A 26,176-nucleotide genomic window follows, 5' to 3' on the forward strand; every position below is an offset into this window, starting at 1 on the left:
TGGGATTCACGGACTTCCCCCAACCTATGACCTTAAATTCACGTTAGAGAGGCGCCGATCTTCAGACGAGAACTAAAGGACTACATATCCCGTCAGGCCATACGGCCCTTGCGCCTGCGCAGAATCCCTGAGAGGCGGAAAAGCAACGAAGTAGGGTCAATGATGCGATTCAGTGGAGAGTCAGTAGAGGCGCCGGCTTGGAGCGAAGAGTGTATGGCGCCCCCCGCGGCCTAGAGGTCCAGCGGCGTCTGAAAGCTAGTAGTTTCGTCCCGCTCACCTAGGAGCCCCCCGGCGCCTCTCATCATGTTGGTACCTCTGGCGAAGCTGTCCAGCCCCGGTGAGCGGGGACCCTGGCGAGGTCTGGGGGAGGAAGAGAAAGAGCGGGGAAAGAGAGGAGGCGGGTACCTCAGCCGCCCCCCCCCCCAATCTAGGGCAAAGGGCATGCCAGTCTGACTCCGGGACCGGCTCTCCCAAACCCCTCCCTCCGCGTCCCGAGCGGCTGCGCCGCGGAGCCGCCCCGAGAGGGCTGGCATCTGGGGTAAAGGTAAAGGGCGCAGAGGGACCTGTCAGCCCGCGCTCGTCCCTGCCCTGCCCGTGACCCCGCGGGGTGGGGGATGGGTGCAGGGCAAGGCTGTGAGCCGAGACGGACCCGAGGCCCCTTGGGCGGGGTGCCGCAGAAGGGGATTCTGGGCACCGAGACTGAGCCGCCCGTCCCTCGGGGCCCTTCCCCGTCCCGAGTCTGGGCAGCTCCGGTGCGTCTGATCCCCCGGCCCGGGGCCCCCGGGAGCGGTCACCCTCCCGCGGAGATGCGCCCACACGGACCCCCTCGCTCCCCGCCAGGAGGCAGAGGAGGGGGATCCTTAGAATTTAAAAAAACTTAGGAAATCCGAAGAGAATGAGTGCGTGTGTATGGGTGGGCAGAGAGGTTCCTAACATGAAGTTGAAGAAAAAAGCTTTTTTTATAATAAAGTGCCAAAAGTGTATTGGTTGTGTTGGGTTTCTTTTTTTAAACTCTGGCGCAGCTACTGTAATTATATATATATATATATATTTTTTTTTTTTACTGTAATTATATTACCTTTTATTTAATCCACACCTGTGTTTTCTTCTCGGAGGAAACGCTTGGTATGGGAATTACCCCACCCCAGTTTTAACTTGAGGTCTGTGTCTGCCTTAGAGATACACTGAGGTAGGCATAATTTGCCCGGCTCAGCACGGCTGGTGTGTGTTAAGAGAGGTGTCCGTACTCCAGAGCAAGCTTTCTTTTTCTGACAAGAGGCGGTCACTTCTTTAAAGTTTGCTTTCAGGTTATCGGACGTTTAGCTAAATTATGCCTCCGAATCGGGCAGGTTTGGGTTCTGTTGTTGACACACACCAACTGTGTGAGGCTGAGCAAATCACTGGCCCTCTCTGCATTGATAAGGGGTTTCCTATACTGACAACGTTTCTGATCCAGAAAAACGATTAAAAAAAAAAGAAAACCTGCCTCTTCTCCAGACTTCCCCTTTTCTTTTGAGGAAATCCCCATTCTCCAAGACATCCAGGTTCATAAGCTTGGAATCAGTCTTGACTCTTCCTCTCCCCAATGTCAGTTGCCAACCTCCTCTTGGTTCTTTTTTTCACAGCTTTTATTGCATTTCTCCACTCACAGTCTTAATTTAGGTCTTCATACACTGATTCCCATTTATTATCTCAAATTATTGGTTAACTTCAAGTCTCTGTTCTTTCCTATTTTCAACACAACTGCCAAATTCTTATAAGTCATAGGTTTGATCATGTAATTTCCCTGCTCAAAAACTCTCGGCTGTTCCTTCTGACCTCTAGATAAGTCATTATTAAAGAGACTGTCTAAATGGGTTTAATATAATTCTGTCCCAAAAGCTCACTTAGAGCTTATTTTACCACGGTTCTGGTTGCTTAAGACTCTGTGACTGTCTGGGCATCTTTGATCAGATTAACTCTAATCATAAACACTAGCCCAAAAGTTGGGAAACTCAGATCCTAACCTTGCCACCGACGACTTACTGTTCAATAAGTAATTTAGTGTCTTTGTGTGTGTGTATGTGTTTGTATATATATATAATGAAATTTATATCCATCTTTACGGGCCTCACAAAGCTGTTACAGGTAATTTGAAGTGGTGTATTTAAAAATGATTCATTGATCTTTATTTTCCTAAAGTATAACTTTCATTATCTCCTCCAAGACCATAAACAGAGAAGTTGATTATTAACTTCTGATATTTATATTTGCATTCTTATTGAGAAATCTGACATTTTGCTTATTTATTTGCCATATAAGTCAAGTTAATGATCAGAAAAGGCCACAGAGATTGCTTTACCTCTCTGTAATCCAGAGTTTTGTTTCAGAAAACCGAAACGCAATTCAAAGCCTGGACATAAGGAATTATAGCTGGACAAATGGAATCGTAACGATGAGGTTACATGTAGGAAAAAACCTGTCTCAAAAGCTCTGTTTTTTCTTCCCCTAATATGCAGACTCATAATATTGGAATTGCAAGGGACATTCAAGATTATCTAAATCAATACCTACCATATCATAAATACTGTCTAGAACATTTCTGACCTGTGATCATCTAACCTCAGAAGATCTCCACTAAAGAGTTCATAGTGGCGTCTCCCCACCTCCACACATAGAAATACATTCAGTTATCCTTCATTGCCATCTCTTATAGTCAGCAACTCATTCTGATTTTAGATAAATGACTGTTAAGAAGTTTTCCCTAGCCAATATCTGCTCCTTTGTATTTTCTTGCCCTTGGTTGTGCACATCTTTTCCACAGTGATCGTATGCTGACAAGAAAAGAAATCGGGAATTGCTAAGTCAGTGTTTTTAGACTATGAATCTTAATTCAATCACTGGTTTTCTAAATTTGAGGTCTGTCTCCAGTGAGCAAGGTCATGAAGCACAACATGGTATAGTAAAAATGCTGCTGGATTTAGATTCAGAGGGCCTGGCTTCAAATGCCACTTTTAATCTGTAAAACTTAATTTTTGTGGCAATAGTTTCTTCACAAATAAAAGGGGTTGGCCAAAATGACATCCTTAAACAAATGATCTGACCCTAATTCCATAATATGATCCATCTACCCAAAGCCTAATCAATCTTTTATATGACAACCCTTCTGATCTTTAAAGATTGCCCTTTTGGTCCCTCCACACTTTTCCTTTTCTGAACATCTACAGTTCTTTCAACATATGATGGCATATTGTACATTGAATTGAATATTGGTCTTACAATTAAAAGATCTATAGTAAAGTGCTGACTTTGGTGCTGACTAACTGATTATCCCCAAAAAATGTTATATTACCTTTTTTCAGAATTATGGTGAGAATAGTACAATCACAACCCTTCTACATCTTCTAATATTGTGTATTCCTTGCCATATTTTTCCATAGATCCTTCACACAAAGGATTTACCTAATTTTCTGGAAGCCTTTCTCTAGTTTTTTTTGTTTGTTTATTTGTTTTGTTTTGTTTTAATTCTGTGGTTGCAGCTAGCATTAGGTAAAAGAGCACTTGACTTGACCCAGGAAAGATTTGGGTAAGAATCCTGGGTCTGACACTTAGGAGATTTGTCATCATGAGTCAGGCATTATTCTTCTCTCTGAGCCTTATTAAAAAAAATAAATCAGTAGTTGGCCCTCATTGTTATACGCACCTTTTTCCATTGGGATGGTATGACTAACAGAAAGGAAGGCAGGAAGTTTTACATCAGCATTTTTAGACTATGAACATTAATTCAAATGATTGATTCTCTAAATTTGAGATCTGTTTGAGAACTGATAAATTGTTATAGTTCTGGAGAACCTGAAACATTTACATTTTGGCATTCTAAATATTTTTTAAAAACACACAAGATGTAGATTATTATAACTAAATAGCTCTTTGTCTAGCAGCATTCAGTGCTCTCCAGGACACGGTTCCAGCTTGTCTTTCTAGGTTTGGTTTTAGTTTGTTATCTATATCCCTGGAATGCTGTGTAGAATACTTCAATTGGAAGAATAATACCATTCAGTAGAACAGTAGAATTTTAAAGCTAGGAGGAGCTTAAAGGATCATCTAGCCCATTCCCCTCATTTTACAGAGAAGGAACTGACTTGGCCCAGATAAACTAGTGAATCTGTGATAGAACTGGGATTTAAATCCAGGCCTGTCTCATTCCAAATGCAGCAGCCTTTCCATTTTGCCCCTCTGCTTCACGGGGATTTATTTACTATGAAAATTAAGTTGCAAAAATAATGTCCTTGATTTTTATGCAGCATATCAGTTCTTACATGCCCTAAAAATACTCAAGAAGGATTGTCTGCTACATCCCGGTGCTACAAGATGGGCTTCTGTTCCTGTGGTGCCACGTATCACCACACACTATACAGTCTATCCTCGAGAGAAAGACAGTCGATGGGAAGGTAAGAAAGAAATGCCAGAAAATTGTTGCAGGTTTTTCTGGGTGAGGCCAGTGTGAAAATACTAAGGATGAGAAAATTTCAAAGTTTTGTTTTAAAGAATAACATATCTCCATTTTTCCCATGATGGTTCAAAACTTTTAACATTTTGTGTTCAGTGTATCTAAATTGTACCTCTGCCAAAAAACATTCTTCGATACTAATCCCTAGGTAAGTTATACTTAGTGCTTGTGGGAAGTCTCAAAACTGTGAGGCTTGATTTACCAAGCCTGTTAAAATCAGCACTGCTTCAGGATTTTAGGGAATATCTACTATAGCAATATACTTACTAAATGTTATATTTAAGTTAGAATTTGTATATCAAGAAATAATATCTAATTCTTTTTGTAACTTCATTTAAAGGGGTGAACATGGAAAGATTTGCAGAAGAAGCTGATGTAGTAATAGTTGGTGGAGGCCCCGCTGGTCTCTCTGCAGCTATTCGTCTAAAACAGTTGGCTGCTAAACATGAAAAAGAAATTCGAGTATGTCTAGTGGAAAAGGCTGCTCAAATAGGAGCACATACTCTCTCTGGTGCTTGCCTTGAACCATCTGCTTTTGAAGAACTCTTCCCAGACTGGAAAGAAAAAGGGGTATGTATAGCTATGGTTTGTTGTTTTTTAAAATCATCTCCATTCCAAACAATTGCAAAAGTATTTTATTTTATGAATTTTTCTCAGAGAATGATTATGAATGTTTTAGTGAATAAATGAAAATTAGAATTAAAATTTTTAAGAATCAAGGTTTTAATTTTGAAGTTTGAATTTTAATTTAATTCATTATTTTCTGTGTACTTTGCTAACAAGATTTATGATACAACCTAACTTTGAAAGTTGAACCATTTGTATTGAAAATATATATAGGATTTTCATTGTTTTGTTATGTGTTCTTTTTTTTTTTCTTAGTATGGTATTCTCTTCTTTTTTATAATATATGATGGTTCTCTGTGAGAGCAGGTTTCTTGGGGAGGTTTTCTGGTTTTGGTTCTGAGTAATAATCACTCCAAATGCAGCCAGATGTTAAAGTAGTTCTTTATTGTTTCTCCCAAAATAGCCCAGTTCGCTTTCTTTGGTTCCAAAAGCTCTTGTTGCTAGCTTCAACCTCTCTCTGAATCTTGGTTCTGCCTGACTGCAGATTAGCTTCTCTCTGAAGCTGAATCCAAACTGAACTTTCACTCTGTCAATCTTCCGAAGTGACTTCTGGCTCTAGCTCAACTCTGACTCGTGGCTTCTGAACTGACGCTCCCCTCTCAATCTTTTCAGCTGAACTCTGCTGATTGAACTCAGCTGTTTTTATGCTCTCTCAAAGGTCGATTCCTCCTCTAAGAGTGGGAATATGGGAGTCCTCTGAGAGTGGGATTATGGGAGGTGTGAATTCACAAAGTTACAAAGTTAACTTTGTGAATCTCCCTTACTTGTGAACACTTGTGAATCTTCCAAACTTTTGAACGAATGTGTGAGCTAATGTGTGAACTTTCAGAGGTGCAAACCCAAGCACACAAGCATTGCTTCTATCAATTCCATTGAGTTATCACCTTGTTTCAAGTTCTGGCTCATAACATCTTAGAATCTTATTTAAAAACTTGAAACAGTGCTTCCAACTCAGAGAAGCCAACTTGACTTTTGAAAATAAAGAGAAAGGCCCTCTTCCTCCCTTTCTATCCATTTTATACCTTTTCTATGTCTTCTTCTATCCTTTCTTTCTAGAGCAAATTGATGTCTTGGTTGGTGTATATTCTTGGATCTGCCAATAACTTGCTAGTTTGATATTGGGCATTACATTTCCATACCTGTTTCTTAATTTATAAGGGTAATTCTAACAGCTCTGCCTCACAAGATGGTTTTACATATGTTACCATATTCTAAAAATAGAATACAGTAACATAGGAAAACACTTAGGAAAAAGATAAAAAAAATAAGATACCATTCTTATGATTTTCATATTGAGTAACTTGGATCCAAAATGGTTTCTATCCCTCTTTTCTGAAATATTTGTTTTTGGATTAATGTTATAGGTTCTAGTATAAAAAGAAAGGCTTTTTTTCTTTTAGAAGTTCTAACACAAGAGCCATCATTACCTAAAATAATATAAAACCTGTTAATCCCCAGATAGTGATTAAAAAGGAATGCACTATTTTTGTTCTAAATGAAAAATAAATATGTTATGAATAACTTCCTATATTTTTCCTCTTTCTCGATATATAGGCTCCACTTACCACTCCTGTAACAGAAGATAAGTTTGGAATTTTAACAGAGAAATTTAGAATTCCTGTACCCGTCCTTCCAGGTAAAGAGTGAGAAATACTGAGCACTGAATAAGAAGATAAGAAAGTAGAAATGAGATGCAAATCTTGTAGCTATATAGGGTAATTTGCTTTTTCAAATCCATTACTGTAATTCATTTTTTTATTTCAATATATGTACAAATCTAGACCAAAATGAAACAAAATGATGGAAGCTTTATTCAAGAAGTTATTAGCCTTGGGACAGATGAATAACTATAATTAAAATATATGTGCTGCTTCTTTTCCTATCTTCTGTTTCCCAATTAAAATTCTTTTCTGTCCTTTTGCTTGATGAGCAAATAATCTTGGGTTGTCAGAAGCACAAATTTTGACAGCATCTAACAAATTGGAAGGGCATGAATGATAAGTTATGTGTCTATCATCTAAGGACAGCTGGGCTAGTTTTTTAAAGTTTCTTTTATTTTAAATTCAACAGACACAAATATTTTCATGTAAAAAGAACAGAAAAAGAATATTATATATGAAACTGCAAATCTCAATATGTACTACTTGTTTTTTGGTTGGGGGTTTTAAAAATGCTAAAAAAAAAAAAGTGTTTAAAAATATCTTCTTAATGTTTTCCCACTAAACCTCCTTTGTTATGAATACTTATTGTATATATCTGTCATTTCCCTTTTTTCTCTTTGGGGCATATGCCTACTAGTTGTACTGTTGGTTTGAAAGCTATGCATAGTTAGGTGATTTGGGGAACATAGTTCCAAATTGCATTCCAAAATGGATACTTCTTCCTAGTGCACCAGCCTTGGTTGTTTAACCATCAAGTGAAATTCAGGTGGAATAATGTATGGTATTAATTCATGAAGGCGTGACTAAGGGATAGAGGAGTAATGATGTGTACTGGTGGAGAGTGAACTCATACTATGATGAAACATGGATCCTTAATATATTGAAGTACATACTAAACTCAAGTCTTTATTACTTAATTTTTATTTTTAAGAATTTGATTTTTAAATATATTATCACTAAATATTTAAGAATGTTTATTCTTTATTTGTAGGTCTTCCAATGACTAATCATGGAAATTATATTGTGCGTTTAGGCCATTTGGTTAGTTGGATGGGACAGCAAGCAGAAGAGCTTGGTGTTGAAGTATACCCAGGGTATGCAGCTGCAGAGGTAATGAAATCTTCTACTGGCCTAATAAAAAGGAGGCATTTTTATTTTGAAGTTTGTAGTTTAATAATATGTATGCATGAAAAGAGATTTGTTCATGTAAAGGATTTACACTTTAGAGTTATAGAAAGAGATAGTGATTAATTTGTTTCTGTCTTTTAAAATAAGGTCCTATATCATGAAGATGGCAGTGTAAAAGGAGTTGCTACTAATGATGTAGGTATACAGAAGGATGGAGCACCAAAGGTAAACTTCTTAATAATAATAATGTGATGTTCAGAAATTGATAAAAATGTTGAATGAACTTAAAGCTAATGAAATGCATTTGACATTTAAAAAAATTTAATGATGCCATAAACTGCCTAAATAGTAAGAAAATTCTCAAATATGAGTTAACGTAGAACTTTTTTTCCTTAAATTAAAAAAAAATTGAAATTTTGCTTAGACACTCAGATTCAGAACCACAAAGGCCTGGGATACAAATGTGATAGTTTGTATTGTTCATATATGTGCACATATGTATGTATATAAACCTGTGTGTATATACATATGTTGGTGTATATGTGTGTGTGTGTTTGTGTATGTGTGTGTGTGTATATATATATATATATATATATATATATATATATATATATATATATGGGGGAGTGTATGTTATATACCCACATATATTTGGTACTTTAAATATCTTAGAGTGAAGTCTTTAGATGTATTTTGTATACATGTATTATATATAGTAAATACTATCCACATATGGAAACTGTGTTACTGGTGGTGATTATTTTCTCTATGTTCAGATATGGAACTGAAAAGTCCAGAGTAAGGAAAGACATTCTTTCTATGCTGTGGCCACCAAAGACTATTCTTTTCATTTCAAGCTATACCTACTACTTATCTAAGAATTATGCTTTCTTAATATTCAGAAGGACTTGGATTGGTTTATGTTAGAACATAGTATAAAATCAGAAATGCATCATCCAAGGAAAGAGACCAAATTCTACCAAATTTCTGATAGCCTTTCCAAAGGAAAGTCTGAAAGATACTGCCTAAGACTACTTGCATCCATGCTAACACAAGGCAACTTCCACTACCTACTTCCAGCCTGATTTCCCGAACCCACTGTGGAGAACTTCTAGTGCAAAGACTTAGGCTTTCCATTTCCTTCTGTGCTTGTCAAAAAAAGAGTAGGACTTCCATCTGCTACTGAGCTATTTACTGCTTAATCTCCAGCCTTTAGTTAGAAGGAAGAGAAGTAGTGAAATGGGGCCTCCTTTGACCATCTGTTGTTTGCCTTCTGTCTTGTGCTCATTGGTCTCTAACCCTGATCTTCAGCTTCCTTTGGGAAGAAGAGTTGTCCCTTCTATTCAGTGTTGAACATTTTCATATCTGGTCATAACCTTTATATCTTAGTGATTCTGAAATGATGTAGGTCATCATCAAACCTCATTCCCCATTGCCCACCACCTGGTTTCTTATTTCTGTCTCCCTCTATTTTCCCTACTCAAAGTTCTAACCAACCACCCAATCTACGTCTTACATTGTGCCCTCTGGAATGCCTGTTCTGTAGGCAACAAACTTCCCTTTCTCCTAAATCTTTTCCTCCACCATCCATTCCATCTTCTAGACATTATTAAGACCTGATTACCCCTTGATGCTACATCCTCCCTAGACACCGTCTAGCTGAATTTCTGTCTTTGCCTTTAGCTCTTTGGTTGAGGCAGAGAAGTTGGAATATTCATTGCTTTCCGTTACTACTTCCAGGTTATCAAGTTACTTCTTCTATGCTTTTGAACTTCATGCTATTCATATTAACTACCCAATCAAAATCCTGATAGCTATTGTCTATACACCTTCCCTTCTTTGATCAATGAATTTAGTATATGGCTCACAATTTCTAATCCCTCTAGCTTTTAATTCTCTCCGAGGCTTTTAATCTCCCCTGCACTCCCCTTTTCTCCATCTTTACACCTTTTTGAACTAGTGTAACTCTACACTGCTCTCTTTCCTTGGGTCCCTAGACTCCTCAGCATTCACCAGTTGTGGCCTGTGGATCACCTCCATAGAGAAAGTCAGACAACCATTGTGATTGTGTCCACTACAGATTTATGTTACACAATCTTACCTGGGCCTTCACAACTTTTAGGCAATCCTGCTATCTGTGGTGTCATTGTATAGTAGAGTTCACATTTTTTTAGAATTGTATTACACAAAAGTTTTATTTCTGTACCTCATCATGATGTAAATGGAGATAGATGATCCTGGGTTCTTGAAGGCAGTGCCACAGGGAGTAAACAGTGAAACACTTAATTAAGGACCAACCTAGCTAAGGGCTAAGAATATCACCAGCTTAACTTTCGATAGGTTAAAGTTTTTGGTTGTAGCCTCTTTTTCCAAATCTTGGAGGAATTTGAGATTTGCCTTGGTAAAAAGATTATACTTAGCTATAAAATCATTTATTCTTGAACTATTGAAAATAATATATATTCATGCTTAAAAACATAAATATTTTCTAGTTTCACAGAATTTTAGAACTGGAAGTGACTTTAAATATCATCTAGTTTAGCTTCCTCATTTTACAAATTAGGAAATTAAGGCCTAATGAAGTTAAATTACTTGCCTAAAGTCACACAAACTAATGACTCCCTGGCTAGCTTTTTTTTCCATTAAAGTATAGCATGATAGCCTCTGATCTGTGCAAGTCTGTGCCTCAGGTTAGCGCTCTTTCCACTCACTTTTGGCCTCGCTAGAAGCACTTTGTAAACGAACTAGGTTTATTAAACCTAAAATATTTTAGACCACATGACAAGGCCAAGTATCATTTCTGCTTCCTCTGTCTCATAATTTCATAAAACTGGCTTGTCAAAGTAGAAATTCCCTGAATGGGAGATATTGGATATAGAAGTGGTTGGGGAAAGCACTGGCCATATCGCAGAGGAAAGTGGGCCTTGGTAAGCCAAGTTGGTGCTGGAATCTCATTGTGACTCTTTGTTCTAGGACCTTTTCTCTTTGTTTCCCATTGTTTCCACAGCTCTTGTCCTTCCCCAAAACTGAAGCACATCTTCCTTCCAGAAGATTAGCTTTGTCTGCTGGCCCTAGTTGAGAAACTTAAACTGGACACCTTTTAACTAAGTGCTATACAAATTTAATCTTGTGAAGTGAGATTAAATTATTGTCTTGCTCTGGGATATATATGCTATCATCCTCATACCTTTATATTTGTTAATAATAATTTTGTTACTTTTTAAAAATTCTTTAATCCAAAACAGCACATGGTGTAAGTAGAATCTTGGTCACTTGAGCTTTATAATCTGAAATTTTTAATAATGCTAATTTGACTTTTTTCTTCCTTTGACTCTATTCTGATGCTTCATGGCATTAAGATTTAGCATGGATTCTCAAAGATCCCACTAGTCAAAATCCTAGCAAGCTAAAAAAGTCTCACTCAGATAAGAGCCCTGTGGATGAACTGGCAGCTGACAAGCAGCAAAGCTATATTTAGAAAGACTCATCATCAGAGTAGTGACCACCAGATGATAGACTTTTTTTGGTTACAGCAATTCATAAAAGAGTCTCTTAGAGTATGGAGAAATCTTCTGAATTGATGGAACATTAGAACAATAAAATGAAATCTTTTGAAAGTAATATACAGTTTTAACCTTATACATTCAGAGAATAATTCTGTATTGTAGCATATCAGTTGGAAGGAGTACTGATTATAACATGTTTTATTTTTTCAGGATACATTTGAAAGAGGACTAGAGTTACATGCCAAAGTCACCATTTTTAGTGAAGGTTGTCATGGACATCTTGCCAAGCAACTATATAAGAAGTTTGACTTGAGGGCCAACTGTCAACCCCAAACCTATGGTATTGGATTAAAGGAGGTAACATTTTGTCATTTTAGAAATTTTAATTGTTGGAAGGTAAAGTGTACATGAGTTGATATTATTACACGGTCATTTTTCATGACAAATACACAATTTTTTTTAAATGAGTAAAACTATGTTATTGTAAAGGTAGTAAAAAAAGCCTTTGAAATATTTTGTAGTTTTGAAAATATTTACAATTTAAATCTCTTTACAGCAGAGATGGTCCAAATCATTTTGTTATGTTGATACTTGTTGATACTTAGTTTTTTTTAATCAAATGTGAAGTAAATGACTGAGACTTGAACTGTACTTGTTATTCAGAGCTTTTTCATTTTAATGATTTCATAACAGATTTTTATCTGTCTTTAACTGTTACTAAAGTGACTTAAAGTTTATACTTTAGATAGTCTGTCCTACATTACATTCTTTAAAGTACTTTCTCAAAATCTTAAATTTCTTGAGCTTTACAAAACTTATTCTTATTTTGATTTATTAGATTTCATTTGAATTTGCCCCATTTGTCAGATCCATTCATAATCTTGACTCCATAGTGTGAAAGAAAAATATTCAAAACATTTATTTTTATTTCCTTATTTTTCCCAGGTGATATTAAAAATTGCTAAAATATTGTCTATGCATTTACTAGTCCTTGGATCTTGTATTTTTTTTAATTCCAGCATCAAATTGGAAGTTTTCATTGTTTTGAAAGCTCACAGATTCCTATGCTTTTTATAACATTTAAATAAATTTTAGTGAAGATGAAAATGGACCTTGAAAATTAAAACTTAAAACTTTAAAGGAGAGTGAATGATTCAGAGAAGCTTTGAATTGGCCTAATGTAATATTCTGCTTTTATAATTGTAAAGTAGATAGACTTAAGAATTAATTAGCACCTAAAAAAAGCTTAAAACTTTTTTTTATTAAATTTCAATTGATATAGTTGTTCCTTTGCTAGAAGTCTCTTTTATATATCTATCTCATTATTACTGCCTTTTCCAAGAAATTTTCACTGCTTAGAAATAAAGAAAAATATAAATATGTCTGTGCCTTTATTGCAGTTATGGATTATTGACAAAAAGAATTGGAAACCAGGACGAGTAGAACACACTGTCGGTTGGCCTTTGGACAGACATACTTATGGAGGGTCTTTCCTCTATCATTTAAATGAGAGTGAACCAATGGTAGCTCTTGGTTTTGTGGTAAGTTATTTCTTTTCCCCAATACTTGTTATATTCAAAGGATCTTTTTTGTTACAGAAATTAGAGAACATCAAAGTCTTCAAAAACTAGTTCACATTTCATTTCTGTCAATATCACTGTTAGAAAAGAAAAAAAAATAGGTACTTATGAGAATGTGTTAAGTACAATTTCATTTGTAATTGTATTTGTGTAATAAGCCTAGAGTATTCTCTATTAGGTTATCAGCAAGATTGAAACAAAGTAAAAGTGGATTTGTTTCTTCTGTATGCTTGATAGATTCTAGGTCAGCTACTTATTCATTGGGTAATTGATGTGGTATGACTGTTAGAAATGGTGTGGTAATAATCCTCAGGTTACCTGGCCTTAGGAGTGAGATAGTGGAAACCTCAGTAATAATATAGGCCCCAATACTTTTCAAAAAAACCCAGGCCATCTAGCCTTGGGAATCATGAAGCACCTTAGAAATATAGCGATTGGGAGTAATGTGGCATAGCCTTGCAGAATGCATATGAAAGAAAGGGACTTGAGTCTGATGTAACTTTATTCCACCAAACTATCCTTCAAGGATGTCTGGTTTGTCATCAAAAAATCTGGGTTGGTAGCTTTCATCTGAACTTAAATGATAAGCATTTCTTAGTTCCATGAAAGAATAAAGTGAGTCCTTGTTAGCCCCAAAACAGTTCTTAGTTCCATGAAAGAATAAAGTGAATTCTTGTTATCCCCCTTTATCAAACTTCTCACCAATCATGTGAAATCCAATCCTATATGTCATTTATCCTGCTTTGTTCTTTGTTCTGTACTCCCCAAATCCCTTTAAATTTACCTGTTTAAAGGCAGCTAGATGGTACAGTGGATAGAGCACCCCCCCTTAAATCAGAAGGACCTGAGTTCAAATGTGGTCTCAAACACTTAACACTTCCCAGCTTCATGACCCTGGGCAAGTCACTTAACCCCAATTGCCTCAGGAAAAGAAAAAAAAATTACCTATTTACTCCTTGATCTTTACTATTTTCCTTTCCTCTCTTGGAATTTAACCTCTTTAATTAGCATTACAATTATAATAAAAACCTACCTCTTGAGTTGGAGATTATCTAAGCCTCCAAATTCTTTTGGGACACACTCAACACTGTCCCGGAACTCCAATTTTGGGAGGGAACCCTCTACAATCTCGACTCCCAACATAATCTTAGGTTGATCAGCTACCCTCTATTGTCTGTTTCCTTATCAATTAAGAGCTATTCTAAAGCTAAATCTACCATAGTATGACACATCTGTCCAGAATATTATTAAATTGCTCTTATTTTTTAATGTTTATTGATTTTTAAAAAATCTATTACTATATTGTTTGTCTTCTTTACTACATAGATTTCAGATGCTATTTATTCTCTTAAATAAAAGTAGCTAGTTAAGACATTAAATGTTTTCACAGGTGATCTGAATAAATATAATAGACTTATCATGCAGAATGTAAGTATAAGTAGGTCTGACTGAATATATAAAAATACTTTTTTTTTAAAGGTTGGTTTAGATTATCAAAATCCGTACCTAAGCCCTTTTAGAGAGTTCCAAAGGTGGAAACACCATCCCAACATTCAACCAACCCTGAAGGGTGGGAAAAGAATTGCCTATGGAGCCAGAGCTCTCAATGAAGGTGGCTTTCAGGTAATATTTATTGTTTCCTTTTCTTATCATAAAGTTGTTTTCCTTGTTTTTTTTTCCTTCTAGTATATACCATATATCTCTGTTAACATATATTTAATTTTGAAACTAGCATTAAAATTCAGATGAAAAGAATTTTAAAATGTAAGAAAAAAACTTACAGAATTTCTGCAAACCACCTATTGTCTGAGAATATATTATCCAACTTAACAGTTATTTTAATTGTAACTTATTAGCATCCTTAAATTGTAAATCAAATACTGTGTAGACTTCCCTAAAAAGGCTAATTTCTAAAATTTATTTCTGTTTTGCTTTTATATTTTGCATAACCAAGATTGAGCTATTGTTACCCACTATCCTTTATGCAAAGCTTTAATGCAATGAAATCTTTCTTGAATTTAGTTGAAGTAAAAACTTTCTGTCCTGATGAATTATCAATCAAAATTCTATTATTGTAACTTTGAACAAACTGAAATCTGTTAAGTACACATATCAAAGAACTCATCACATTTGCTCTTTTTGCTCCTTTTAGGTAGTTTTAGTTCTATTTTTAAACTGTCTACTTTTAGCTTTCATTTATATCTGTTACCTACCTTGTATCCATTCATAAATAGGTAAAATTCATAAACTATTTAAATAATTGAATTTTGAAACTCAAAATAAGAATTTTAATTTTTCATGATAATACTTTTAAAAATCCATTATTTAATACAAATCTAACTTTGAAAGTATCCTAACTTTATTGTGAGGTGAGAGACACATCATTTCACATCCATAAAGGTCACAAATAATGAACATTTCCCTTTTATTGCATCGTTATCATTAGAGCCTTAAAACAATACTTTCTTTGAGGGTCCTTTGCCTTAAGAGAGCACCTTATAATGAAATTTCTGTTCCCTTAGTAACTAACCCTTCTCAAATAAGGTATCAGAAACACCTGCCTCATATCACATTTTGCTATACAGCATTAAAAGAGATTCCTAGTACATGATCTGTATACTCTATTTGTATATTCCATATGTGACTGCTCTTCAAACAATGATTCAATCTTCTGGATTTACGATCATTACTACCAATAGGTAGTATTACTACACTACTTACTTATAAGTAGCTATCAGTATTGTTGCTGTTCCTGGAACAGTTTCCTCGTTTGAGGAGCTCCCGGTCCCATTGGAATCACAAGGCCTTAAGCTATTCCACTTCCACTCTCACTTCCCATCTTACTCTTAATTAATAAGAAGAACCAATGCAAGAGTTCTTGACCTTGAAGCTTCTTCTCTTCCTCCATCCCACAAAACACATATAGACATATACCCCACCAGTTTCCTATTGGGCTTTTCTATAAGCATCTTAAACTCAAAAGATTTTAAGATTTTGTTTGTGCAAAACAAAATTCATTAACTTCTCTCTTTCCCCCAATCCACCCCTGTTCCAAACTTACTTGTTTTTATCAAGGACACCTCCATGCTTTTAGTCACTCAGGTTCACAGTCTTGGAGTTATCCTCACTCTGCCTTGTCCCATATATCCATTCAATGCCAAGTCATATCAGTTTTCCCTCTACAGCATCTCTTACCTTCTTTCCCTTCTTTCACCTTATGTAGCCACCATCCCAGTTCAGGTCTTCATCATCATCATCATGTCTTACCTTGGTATGCTGCAATAGTCTCCCAATTGGTTTCCATACCTCAAGTTTTTTCCCCTCTCCCATCCCTCTACCACGTAGATGCTAAAGTAAAATTCAGGTTTAACTAAGTCATTCCCTTGCTTAAAAAGCTTCAGGGAGCTCCCTTTTTCCTCTAAGATCAAATGTAGAGTCTTATTTTTAGCATTTAAAACCCTTAATAATTGGTTTCCAAATTCTTTTTCACGCACTCTTGCTTTGTTGGCATTTTTGCTGTGTCTCACACATGACAATCCATCTCCTATCTCTGGGCCTAAAATATCCTCCCTCCTTACCTCTGACATACTAACTGATTTACTTGTGACTCTTAGAAAATCCCTTTTCCTCAGGAGCAGTCTTCTACAATAGGGTCGCCTAGCTTTCTCTCCAAAATTGCTTTGTATATATTTTCGATTTATTTATATGTGTTTAGATTTTTTCCTCCTGTAATATAATATAAAATCTTCAGGACAGAGATTTTTGTTTTATTTTTGTCTTAGTATCCCATCTCCTGGCACATAGTAGGCACTTCAAAATGCTCATTTCTTGATTGAGTGAAGAAAAGTAGGAGGGGAATATTAGGAAAAGCTCTCCTCCTAGAGTTGAAAAGGAATAAGACAGGGAGTGAATGTGCTCCTTGAATCCCTGGTTTTGTATTCCCAAGACATCACATCAGTACATTACAAGGTGCAAAGATCTGAATTTGAATCTTAATCCTAACCATTGTTGTGGAACCTTGAAAAGCCAGTGCTCTGAGCCTCTCAGTTTTCTCATCTGTAAAATGAGAATAATATTTTCACTATCTTCTCAGTGATGTGGTAGAAGAAAAGGTGCTTCGAAATCTTAAAACTATAAATAGCATCATTTTTTAAAAATTAATATTCTAGTACTAAGAGAATTCCTTTTTTTAGCTAGTTCAGTTTTATATTAGATAAAATTATGTTATTAACTATGTCTTTGGAATGCTTATAAGTGAGAATATAATTTATTTAACATTTCTCCAGTGGTATACCCTGGATCTTAGATTGCATGTGAATTCTGCCTTCTAAATTAATCATTCCTATTTGGGGCTGATCTGAAGGAAAGCTCTGTTTCTCCATTCTAACAAAGAAATCCTAGACCTCAAGAAATAAAAAATAAAGTAAAAAGTTTAGTGTCCCTTTGAGGAGTTCATATCTCTTTATTTAATAGTTTTTCATTTGACTGCTTCTTTTTCTCCTTTTAAAATTTTCATTCTATTAATTATAATACATTTACTAAAAGAAATTTTTGTTTCAAACTACATGGGCTAAAGTTTTTTTATTTAGATAGATAGTAGTGTGTCTAAAAATTTTTTTAATTATTTCTATCACTTGAAACCTCAGCCTTTTTTTTCTCTCTCTTTTCAGTCTATACCAAAACTCACCTTCCCTGGTGGAGTGTTAATTGGTTGTAGCCCCGGTTTCATGAATGTTCCTAAGATCAAAGGTACCCACACTGCAATGAAAAGTGGTATTTTGGCTGCAGAATCTATTTTCAGCAAACTAACCAGTGATAATCTCCAATCAGAAACAATAGGTAAGAACTTCCTAGTTAATGCATGGAGCAAATCCATCACTTGCTCTATTAGAAGCATTACATTAGAAGAATACACTATTACATTATATTACATATGTGTATTACATATTATATGTAAGTAAAATAAAAAAATTTATAGAGATTTTTAAAATCTTAAAATAAATTTAATCTTTTCAAACCTATTTCATGTATAAGGAATGAACTACCCTCCTAAGATTTTGTGTTGTGATAAAACCTCATATATGTAATCTTCAGGTTTTTAAATATAAAGGAAATACACAGTCTGTAGAAATATGGTGCCTTCCTTTGAGGAATCAATAGTCTTTAAAAGAGTGGCATATGATACATATAACTGGAATGCATAGTGATGCCATGGGGTTTGAAAGGTGAAAATAAGATGGTGGACCAGATAAGGTTTCCTGAAGGAAAGACATTTGAATTAGACTTTAAAAATTTAGCAGGATTTAACAAGTAAAGAAGTTTGGAGATTAGTACATTCTGGGCCTTACAAAAGCAGGAAAATACAATGCATGTTCAAGGGCCAGAGAGTTCTCTAATGGTAGGAAATCATATGAAATGAGGCTGAAAAAGTAGGTTGTTAACAGATTATTTTTGTTATTCAGTAATGTCTGACTCTTTGTGACCTTCTGGACCACAGTCATCCTCTGTCTCCCAAAGTCCATCCAACCTCACCTTTGTTGCTTCCATGACACTGTATTCATTTTGTCCTCTTCTTATTTTGCCTCCAGTCTTTGCCAACATCATGATAAGAGATGATAGAGTGCCTAAAATGCCAGGCAAACACATTGAAATTCTGATACTTTTGCTGTTTAACTAGCTTCTTAAGGCAATGTTTCCTCATGTCAATGAGGGGAGAGGAAATTTTTAAAGTTCCTTTTAGTTCTGCCTTTCTTTAATTATACAAATTTTGTTACTTAGGAGAGAACAGAGAGTCACTGAAGACTGGCACAAATGGCACAAAGAAATCTATGCATAAGAAGTGATTAGTATTAGGAGCAGTATAAAAAAATGGATAGGGGAGGGACAAGTGGGGTTAGATGAAAAAATAGTTTTTAAGAAACTATTATAATAATCCAAGTGGGAAACAATGAGAATTATGAGAGTAATAGGAAGGCATGTGAGACAGTTGGCAGAGGTAGAATCAAAAGGACTCTGCGACTAATGAATAGGAGATTAGAGAGGAAAAAATCAGAACCATCACCTAAGTTTCAAACATCTAAACCTGGGTGGATGATATTTCTGGCACCTTACATCAAGTCAGAAAGGCCAGGCTTAAAGAGAAGGAAAATGAGCTCCACTTTAGATGTAGAAAATTTTATCTTGATAGCAATTGGAGATAGTGGGCTTGATTACTTTCTGACGGAAAGGTGCCTGTTGAATACAAGATACACAGTGAGATATGCACTTTGTTTTGTTTGTAACATTTGTTACAAAGGTTTTGTTTATCTGTAATGGGGAGGGGCATGGAGCTGTATGTTTTCTCATTAGATAATTTTTTTTTTTTTTTTAATCAAGCTTTGGCAGTTTTTTGTTAGAAAAGCTTAGAACTAGGGAGCCTGACAAGATAATCCAGGTAAAAGACAATAAAGGTACAAACTGACGAAGTCAAGGAAAGAGAAGCCAGTAGCATGTTGTAGGCAGTGAGTAAAATCATTCAGTGTAAATAAAATATAGCAGTCAAGAGGGCCATGAAAAGAATATGAGCAAGATGTTTTCAATATTTCACCTTATGACTAGACATCTACCATGATATTTTTATTGCCAAATATATATAACTGCATACACACACACACACACACACACACACATACACATATGTACAAACATACACACCATTCTGTTATACTGGTTGAATTATAAAAACAGGTTCTTAATCTGGGATCCAAAAATTTGCTTTTAATAGATATATTGATAACTATATTCAATAGAATGTGTTTCTTTTGTGATTCTATGTATTTTGTTTTGTGGGTTTAAAAATTTCATTCTGAGAAGAGGTTCATAGGCTTCCTCAGACTGCCAAAGGGATCTGTGACACAAGAAAGGTTAAGAACTCCTGCTCTAGAAGAACCATTTAAAAAGTTCTGCAGCAAAATTTTTGCCCAGAAACCAACCTTCTGGTCCTCTCAAGTATAGGCCTGAACCCAGAATTGGGACGGGGGAAGGATAGGAAGTAAGGAGTACTGTTTCTGGTGCTGAAGAAATAATTTTGGTGCAGTGAGCAGTGACCAATAGGCTGTTACGTGCATTTTATAATTGGTGGGGTAAACATGAGAAAGGAATTTACTCATTGGTGTTCAGCCTGTTCAGTGTAAGTTGAGAAATAAAAGGAGACAGACAGAATGGAAGAAAAGTGTAAAGAGAGGAAGCAAAGATTAGAAATGATAGTAGTCAGTAGACACCATTGCCAAAGAAAGGTCCAGTGACAAAAATAAAAAAATAGAACCAAAAAGTTTTATCAGAGAAATGCTGTATGAACATTCAAATCCACACTTCTGCTTTTGTTTACTCTTTAAACATACTATTGTGCTTAGTGCATCTTTGATAGAAAATTGAAATCAGAATATGAACTTAACAGAAAAGGGATGGAACCCAGGCAAGGAAAAGTAATTGAGACAGTAGTAGGGATTAATGCAGACTTCAGGAATATCAACAACACATTTGACTATCAGATTAGTTTCAGGAATGACATAAGTCTTCATAGTAAAACTAAATAATAATATGAAAGATAATAGTTTTAAGCATCACTATTAAAAATATTTTCAAAAAGTATTTTTTAAAAAACCTTTTTGGCTATTCACTTTATCAAAATTTCAGAGATCTATAATTTCCTCAATGGGTAGCTTAATTTTTCATGGTTCCTCCCCCACCAAAAAAACTTTCATTGACTTTAAGTAACAAGGTGTTGATATTTTTCAAATATAAAATTCCTAAATTCTTTAAATATGCTACATATATTTACACACAAAAGATATTTTTCTTGTCTTTTTTACTTGACTATTGCTCTTAGTTAAAATTACTCTAGGATCTTAGTAATACTTCTTTGTACAGGGCTTTCTTATTTTCAAAGCATTTTAACACATTATCTGAGCTGAAATTTTTGTATAATAGGACTTCATGTGCCTGAATATGAGGACAATTTGAAGAAATCATGGATGTGGAAGGAACTTTATGCTGTTCGAAACATCAGGCCAGCCTGCCATTCACCTTTGGGTTTGTATGGAGGGATGATTTACACTGGATTGTTTTACTGGATATTCAGGGGAATGGAACCATGGACTTTGAAACATAAAGGTAATCTGAGCATTATATTAATTTCCCCAGAATATATAAAATATAAATACATGACTATTATACTCAAATTTTGCATCATTAAACACAGTTTTTAGAAAGGATGTACAAGTAAATGAGCTATTGGGGGAATTTTTATATTAGAATTTATATAATTTTATTATCAAAACTAGTCTTCATATAAGGTGCATTAAGCCTTTAGAAGGAAAGTATGCCACACTTACTAGTAAGATGTTACTAGTAGTTACTAATAATTGAAGAGGATTGAGAATAATATTCATTTTTCTTTGATAAAGAAAAGATTTTTTTTTTTGGCATTCTCCATTATCATAAAAAAGTGTATCTATGCCTAGAGTTTGGCTGAGAGGAGGAATATGAGTTGAGGATATTATGAAAATGTAAGTTGAGAAATAAAAGGAGACAGAATGGAAGAAAAGTGTAAAGAGAGGAAGCAAAGATTAGAAATGATAGCAGTGAGACACCGTTGCCAAAGAAAGGTTCAGTGACAAAAATAAAAAAATAGAACCAAAAAGTTTTAGCAGACAAATGCTGTGTGAACATTCAAATCCACACTTCTGCTTTTGTATACTATTTAAACATTAAATACTATTGTGCTTAGTGCATCTTTGATAGAAAGGCTCATTATTGCAAAGACTCCAAACTCTTCTTTCAGGTCATTGTGAAATGGCTGACCTGGATGGTAGGCTGACTAGGCCCTCAACCCGAAACCTCAAAGAGATGCTTTCCTCCACCCAAAGCCCCCTTTGCAGTTTTCTTACATTTTAAATTCTTCCATGTTTCCTTCAGTCCAGTGACACTGGCTTCATTGCTATTCCTCAAAGAAAATACTTCATTCTTCAACTCCAAGCATTTTCACTGCTGATCCTCAGTGCCTTGGATGCTCTCCCTCCATATTGTTATCTCCTGGCTTTAACCCCGCTAAAATCCCACCTCTTACAGAAAACTTTTCAAATCACTCTTAATTCTAACACCTTCCCTCTGCTGTTTATTTCTTATTTATCATGAATATAGCTTATTTATATAGTTGTTTGCATGTTGTCTTCATTAGATTGTAATCTTCTTAAGAACAAAGACTGTTTTGACTTTTTTTGTATCCCCAGCATTGAACTCGGTGCCTGGCATGTAGGAAGTACTTAATAAATGCTTATAGAACTAACTCCCTTTCTTAAAGGGAGAGGAAGAAAAGTTTGTTAATTTTTGCTACATTCTCCATATGACTTAGTAGGTGGTTCACTGAGACTGTTGTTTGTTTTATCAATTCTTTTTTAAAAAATTAAATTAGGGTTTATATTTTTGTTAACCACTTAATTCAAAATCCTTCTAGGTTCTGACTGTGATCAACTAAAGCCAGCTAAATTTTGTACACCTATTGAGTACCCAAAACCTGATGGAGAGATCAGTTTTGATCTCCTCTCCTCAGTGGCTCTTAGCGGTACTAATCATGAGGAGAACCAGCCTCCACACTTAACACTAAAGAATGACAAGTTACCTGTCGATAGGAATTTGTTGGTATATGGTGGGCCAGAACAACGATTCTGTCCTGCAGGTAAGTACTTTTTTTTTCCTTGCCCAGAATATTTATATTGGTCAAGAAACACAGAAAAGTCATAGTGTAATACACTGCTGTAAAAGAATAGACCAATTTCCATCTGTCTTGAAACTTGTTCCAGGTATTGTTCCAACAATTATCATTTCCTTTAGCTTGGGAAATGAGGAATTTCCCAGTTGACTTAGATTCTCTTTACAATTATTTTAGAACTTAACTTCCCTCAGTTAATAAGACTAGCCCAGTGTATTGTGCTACATCATAGCTGTATCTATTGTCATTTATAGTGTAACAGTGTTGTGTATGAATGAACATTTGGAAAACAAAATTTAAAGAGTTCTATTAACTACTGTCATTGAAAAGGAATGGAAAGTAGATAAGTTATAATTTTGAACTTTTAACAGTCATAATCTCAAATAATAGCTAAATTAAGATAACACATTTTTATTTTGCAGGAGTTTATGAATTTATTCCTTTGGAAAAGAGTGTTGGATTTCGATTACAGATAAATGCTCAGAACTGTGTCCATTGCAAAACATGTGATATTAAAGATCCAAGTCAGAATATTAACTGGGTAGTACCAGAAGGTGGCGGAGGACCTGCTTACAATGGAATGTAATGTTAATCTCATTTGATTTCATTTATCGGTGGTTGCTTGATAGCTAGTTTTCTAACTTTTATAGTAAACATAGATTGAGTTATTTTTTTAAAAATACTTATGAAATTATCCTGCAGCCTAATATTAATTAGAAGATTAAGCTTCCTATGATGTTATAAGCATTACTCTATACAACTAAAGTAATTTTTTTAAACAAATTAAAAAGAATCGAGGACAAGGAGAGGAGAGAAATGGGACATTATAAAAGGAGGAAGGGAAATATTATGAAATAAAGAAAAACGGAAAGAGCTGTAGTGGGAGTTTAGGTATGGGACTAAGTGATGTGTGCAGTTCCTTCCCACTTAGACCTGTTTAATTCTTCACACAAAGTGCCATAGGTCAATTGTACTATCATGTATGAAGTTGACTAGCTTTCAGTGATTCACACTGAATGGGTGAATTTGGGGGGTGGGGGATTTGAAGCCTGAAAACCAATATATCAGTATTATTATTTTCCCTGAGATTTCAATAAGTGAATCATTTTTAAGTTATCCAATCTGTACAAAATGAAAATTACAGGGAATTTCTCTTCATTAAATTCTAGTTTATCAAAGACAATACATGAACAGGTTATGTATAGACAGTGGCAATTAGAAATCCAGATTGCTACATTAACAGCAGAAAGCCCAGTGAACTATATTGCATTATGAAAATTAGACCTGCCTCTTTTTTCTTCATCTACTTTACACAGGAATGTAAATCTTGAATAGTTTCCATGTAGACTTGACTGATAAAAAAATTTTTTATGTGAACTATGCAGAAAGCTATTGTAAAAATTCAAGATTTCACACTATTTTGTAACAGTTTAAGAATAATTCTTATCTACTTCAGTAATAGGGAACAACTCTACATTCAGTATTTGTTGCAGGCTTGTATTATGGAACAAATGCAATATCCAAGGACACCCTTAAATAGATTTCAGGCTGCCTTTGTACAATCAGTGCTACTATTTAAACAAAAACAATGTTCTTAAGTAAACATTTTTTTTTGTATAAGCTGCATTATCTTTATCCTACTGTGCCTTAATCTGTTTGGCCTTTTGCATTTCTGCCTCAATGGCTGTAAAATAAACATCCATCATTTGTAACATCTGTTAAACATAGACTATTTTCTGCCTGTATAAAGGAAGGGATAAAGATGTAGTTGAGGTCAGTGAGTGTTTCATGTGTTTGTCATTTCAATCATTATCTCAATAAGTACTGTAGTAACTGAAATAAGAAAAGAGAATTATATGGAAAAATTTTTTTAAAGAATTTTCTTAAATTGGAAACTTCAAATTGCTTTTTTAAAAACCTATCTATGAATCTTTAGGGGAAAAATGCATGATTCCTTACTAGGCTCATCTTTTTGGTGATATTCTTCAGTTTTCCCTTTTAGCATTCTGTAATAATATATAATTACACAAATAATTCTAGAAGCAGACAGAATAGGACAGTTGAAGGCATGTCAGCTGTGATGATAGGCTTAATAGGTATCTATTCTTGGATTTCCCATTTACCTCTTGGATAAGTTAAATTACCTTTCTAAACCTACTTTTCTAATCAGCAGAACTACCTCGCGCCCAGGGTTGTGTTGAGTTTGATGCTTTATGAATGTTAAAATGTGAATTGTTAAGAGGGAAAATAGTTAAGTTACTGCAGTATTTTGCCAAATATTCATCAGAAAGGCTCCTGAGTGAAAAAGCTGCACCTTTAGATATAGATGTTCCTAGATTATGTCTGTGGTCACTTCTCAAGCTGCATCCCTGTATCTCTTGATGATGTATGGCCAGTAATGCCCTTTATCCACGTTCCAATAATTACCCGCATTTCATTATTCACAATATTCTGTGGCTACTCAGTTGCCAAATGCACATATTAAGAGTAGGATAACTGTTGTAATTTCTCTGAACTTCAGCTGCTTTTGTTACCAGTAGAACATAACACTGTCACTTTTCTTTTATTGACAGCCACTACCAGAAGTTTTCTCTGTTACAGGTCTGATAAAATAGCCAATAAACTGTTGAAACAGATAAAGGTACACCTTACAGAAACCCCTCAAAACTTGGGTGTGTGTGTCTGTGTGTCTGTGTGTCTGTGCCAGAGGCAAAACTAGAGTGTGCTTAGCCTCTAATCAGGTACTTGGAAGAGAAAAAAAAAGGAGTCTTTAAAAATACAACTCTATTGGAAATAATGATAAAGTATAAGATTAAAGTCACAATTTGTTGTTTTTATTTTAATAAAATTATAATTATTTTAATATGGTGATAAATTTGGTCCATTCTCTACCTACCTATTTTCAAATTAATTGGTTTTATGCACAGGGCTCTTAAGAACAGAGAATTTGGGGTGATTTTAGGCCAATAGAGCTTTAAAATAACAAATCTTTACATAAATTAAAATATCACACTGTAATTTTTTTTTAAATACTCACTTAACCAGCCTCATCCCATTCCCTCTGCAAACCTGTGTGCTGGGCAGAGTACTAGTTGTTATCGCTGCCATTTTACAACTAGGAAAACTGAGTGTCTGAGCAACTTAGATTGTGACATTTTATTTAGGACTTTTTAAGATGAAGAGCTCTAAATAGGTTTTTAATAAGCAGTGATATGTCCTACAAAAAGTGTGATAGAAAGTGCTAGGTATATAGTGAAAAGACACACCTTGGAATCATCTCTCTTTATGGCTCTTTGATCTTGAATAAGTGGATTTAATTCCTCTGACATGTTTCCTCATTTTTAAAATGATCTAGATCAGTGGTTCTCAAAGTATGGTCTAGAGAATCCTGGGGATCTCTGAAACCCTTTTAGATGGTCTACAAATTCAAAAATAGT

General features: G+C 35.1%; 1 protein-coding gene across 1 annotated transcript; it reads left to right on the forward strand.

The window, feature by feature from the left end:
- The first annotated feature begins 129 nt into the window (after positions 1-129).
- On the forward strand, positions 130-25,634 carry ETFDH (electron transfer flavoprotein dehydrogenase). Its single transcript, XM_003773102.4, has 13 exons — positions 130-337; positions 4,284-4,430; positions 4,830-5,059; positions 6,671-6,752; positions 7,769-7,887; positions 8,053-8,130; positions 11,622-11,768; positions 12,812-12,952; positions 14,471-14,614; positions 17,662-17,830; positions 20,960-21,142; positions 22,485-22,706; positions 23,162-25,634. Exons 1-13 carry the CDS (start codon positions 304-306, stop codon positions 23,323-23,325), a joined length of 1,860 nt encoding a protein of 619 aa, XP_003773150.1. The 5' UTR covers positions 130-303; the 3' UTR covers positions 23,326-25,634.
- Positions 25,635-26,176: the final 542 nt, after the last annotated feature.

The sequence above is a fragment of the Sarcophilus harrisii genome, chromosome 6 (genome assembly GCF_902635505.1).
Source record: "Sarcophilus harrisii chromosome 6, mSarHar1.11, whole genome shotgun sequence".
Taxonomy (NCBI): domain Eukaryota; kingdom Metazoa; phylum Chordata; class Mammalia; order Dasyuromorphia; family Dasyuridae; genus Sarcophilus; species Sarcophilus harrisii.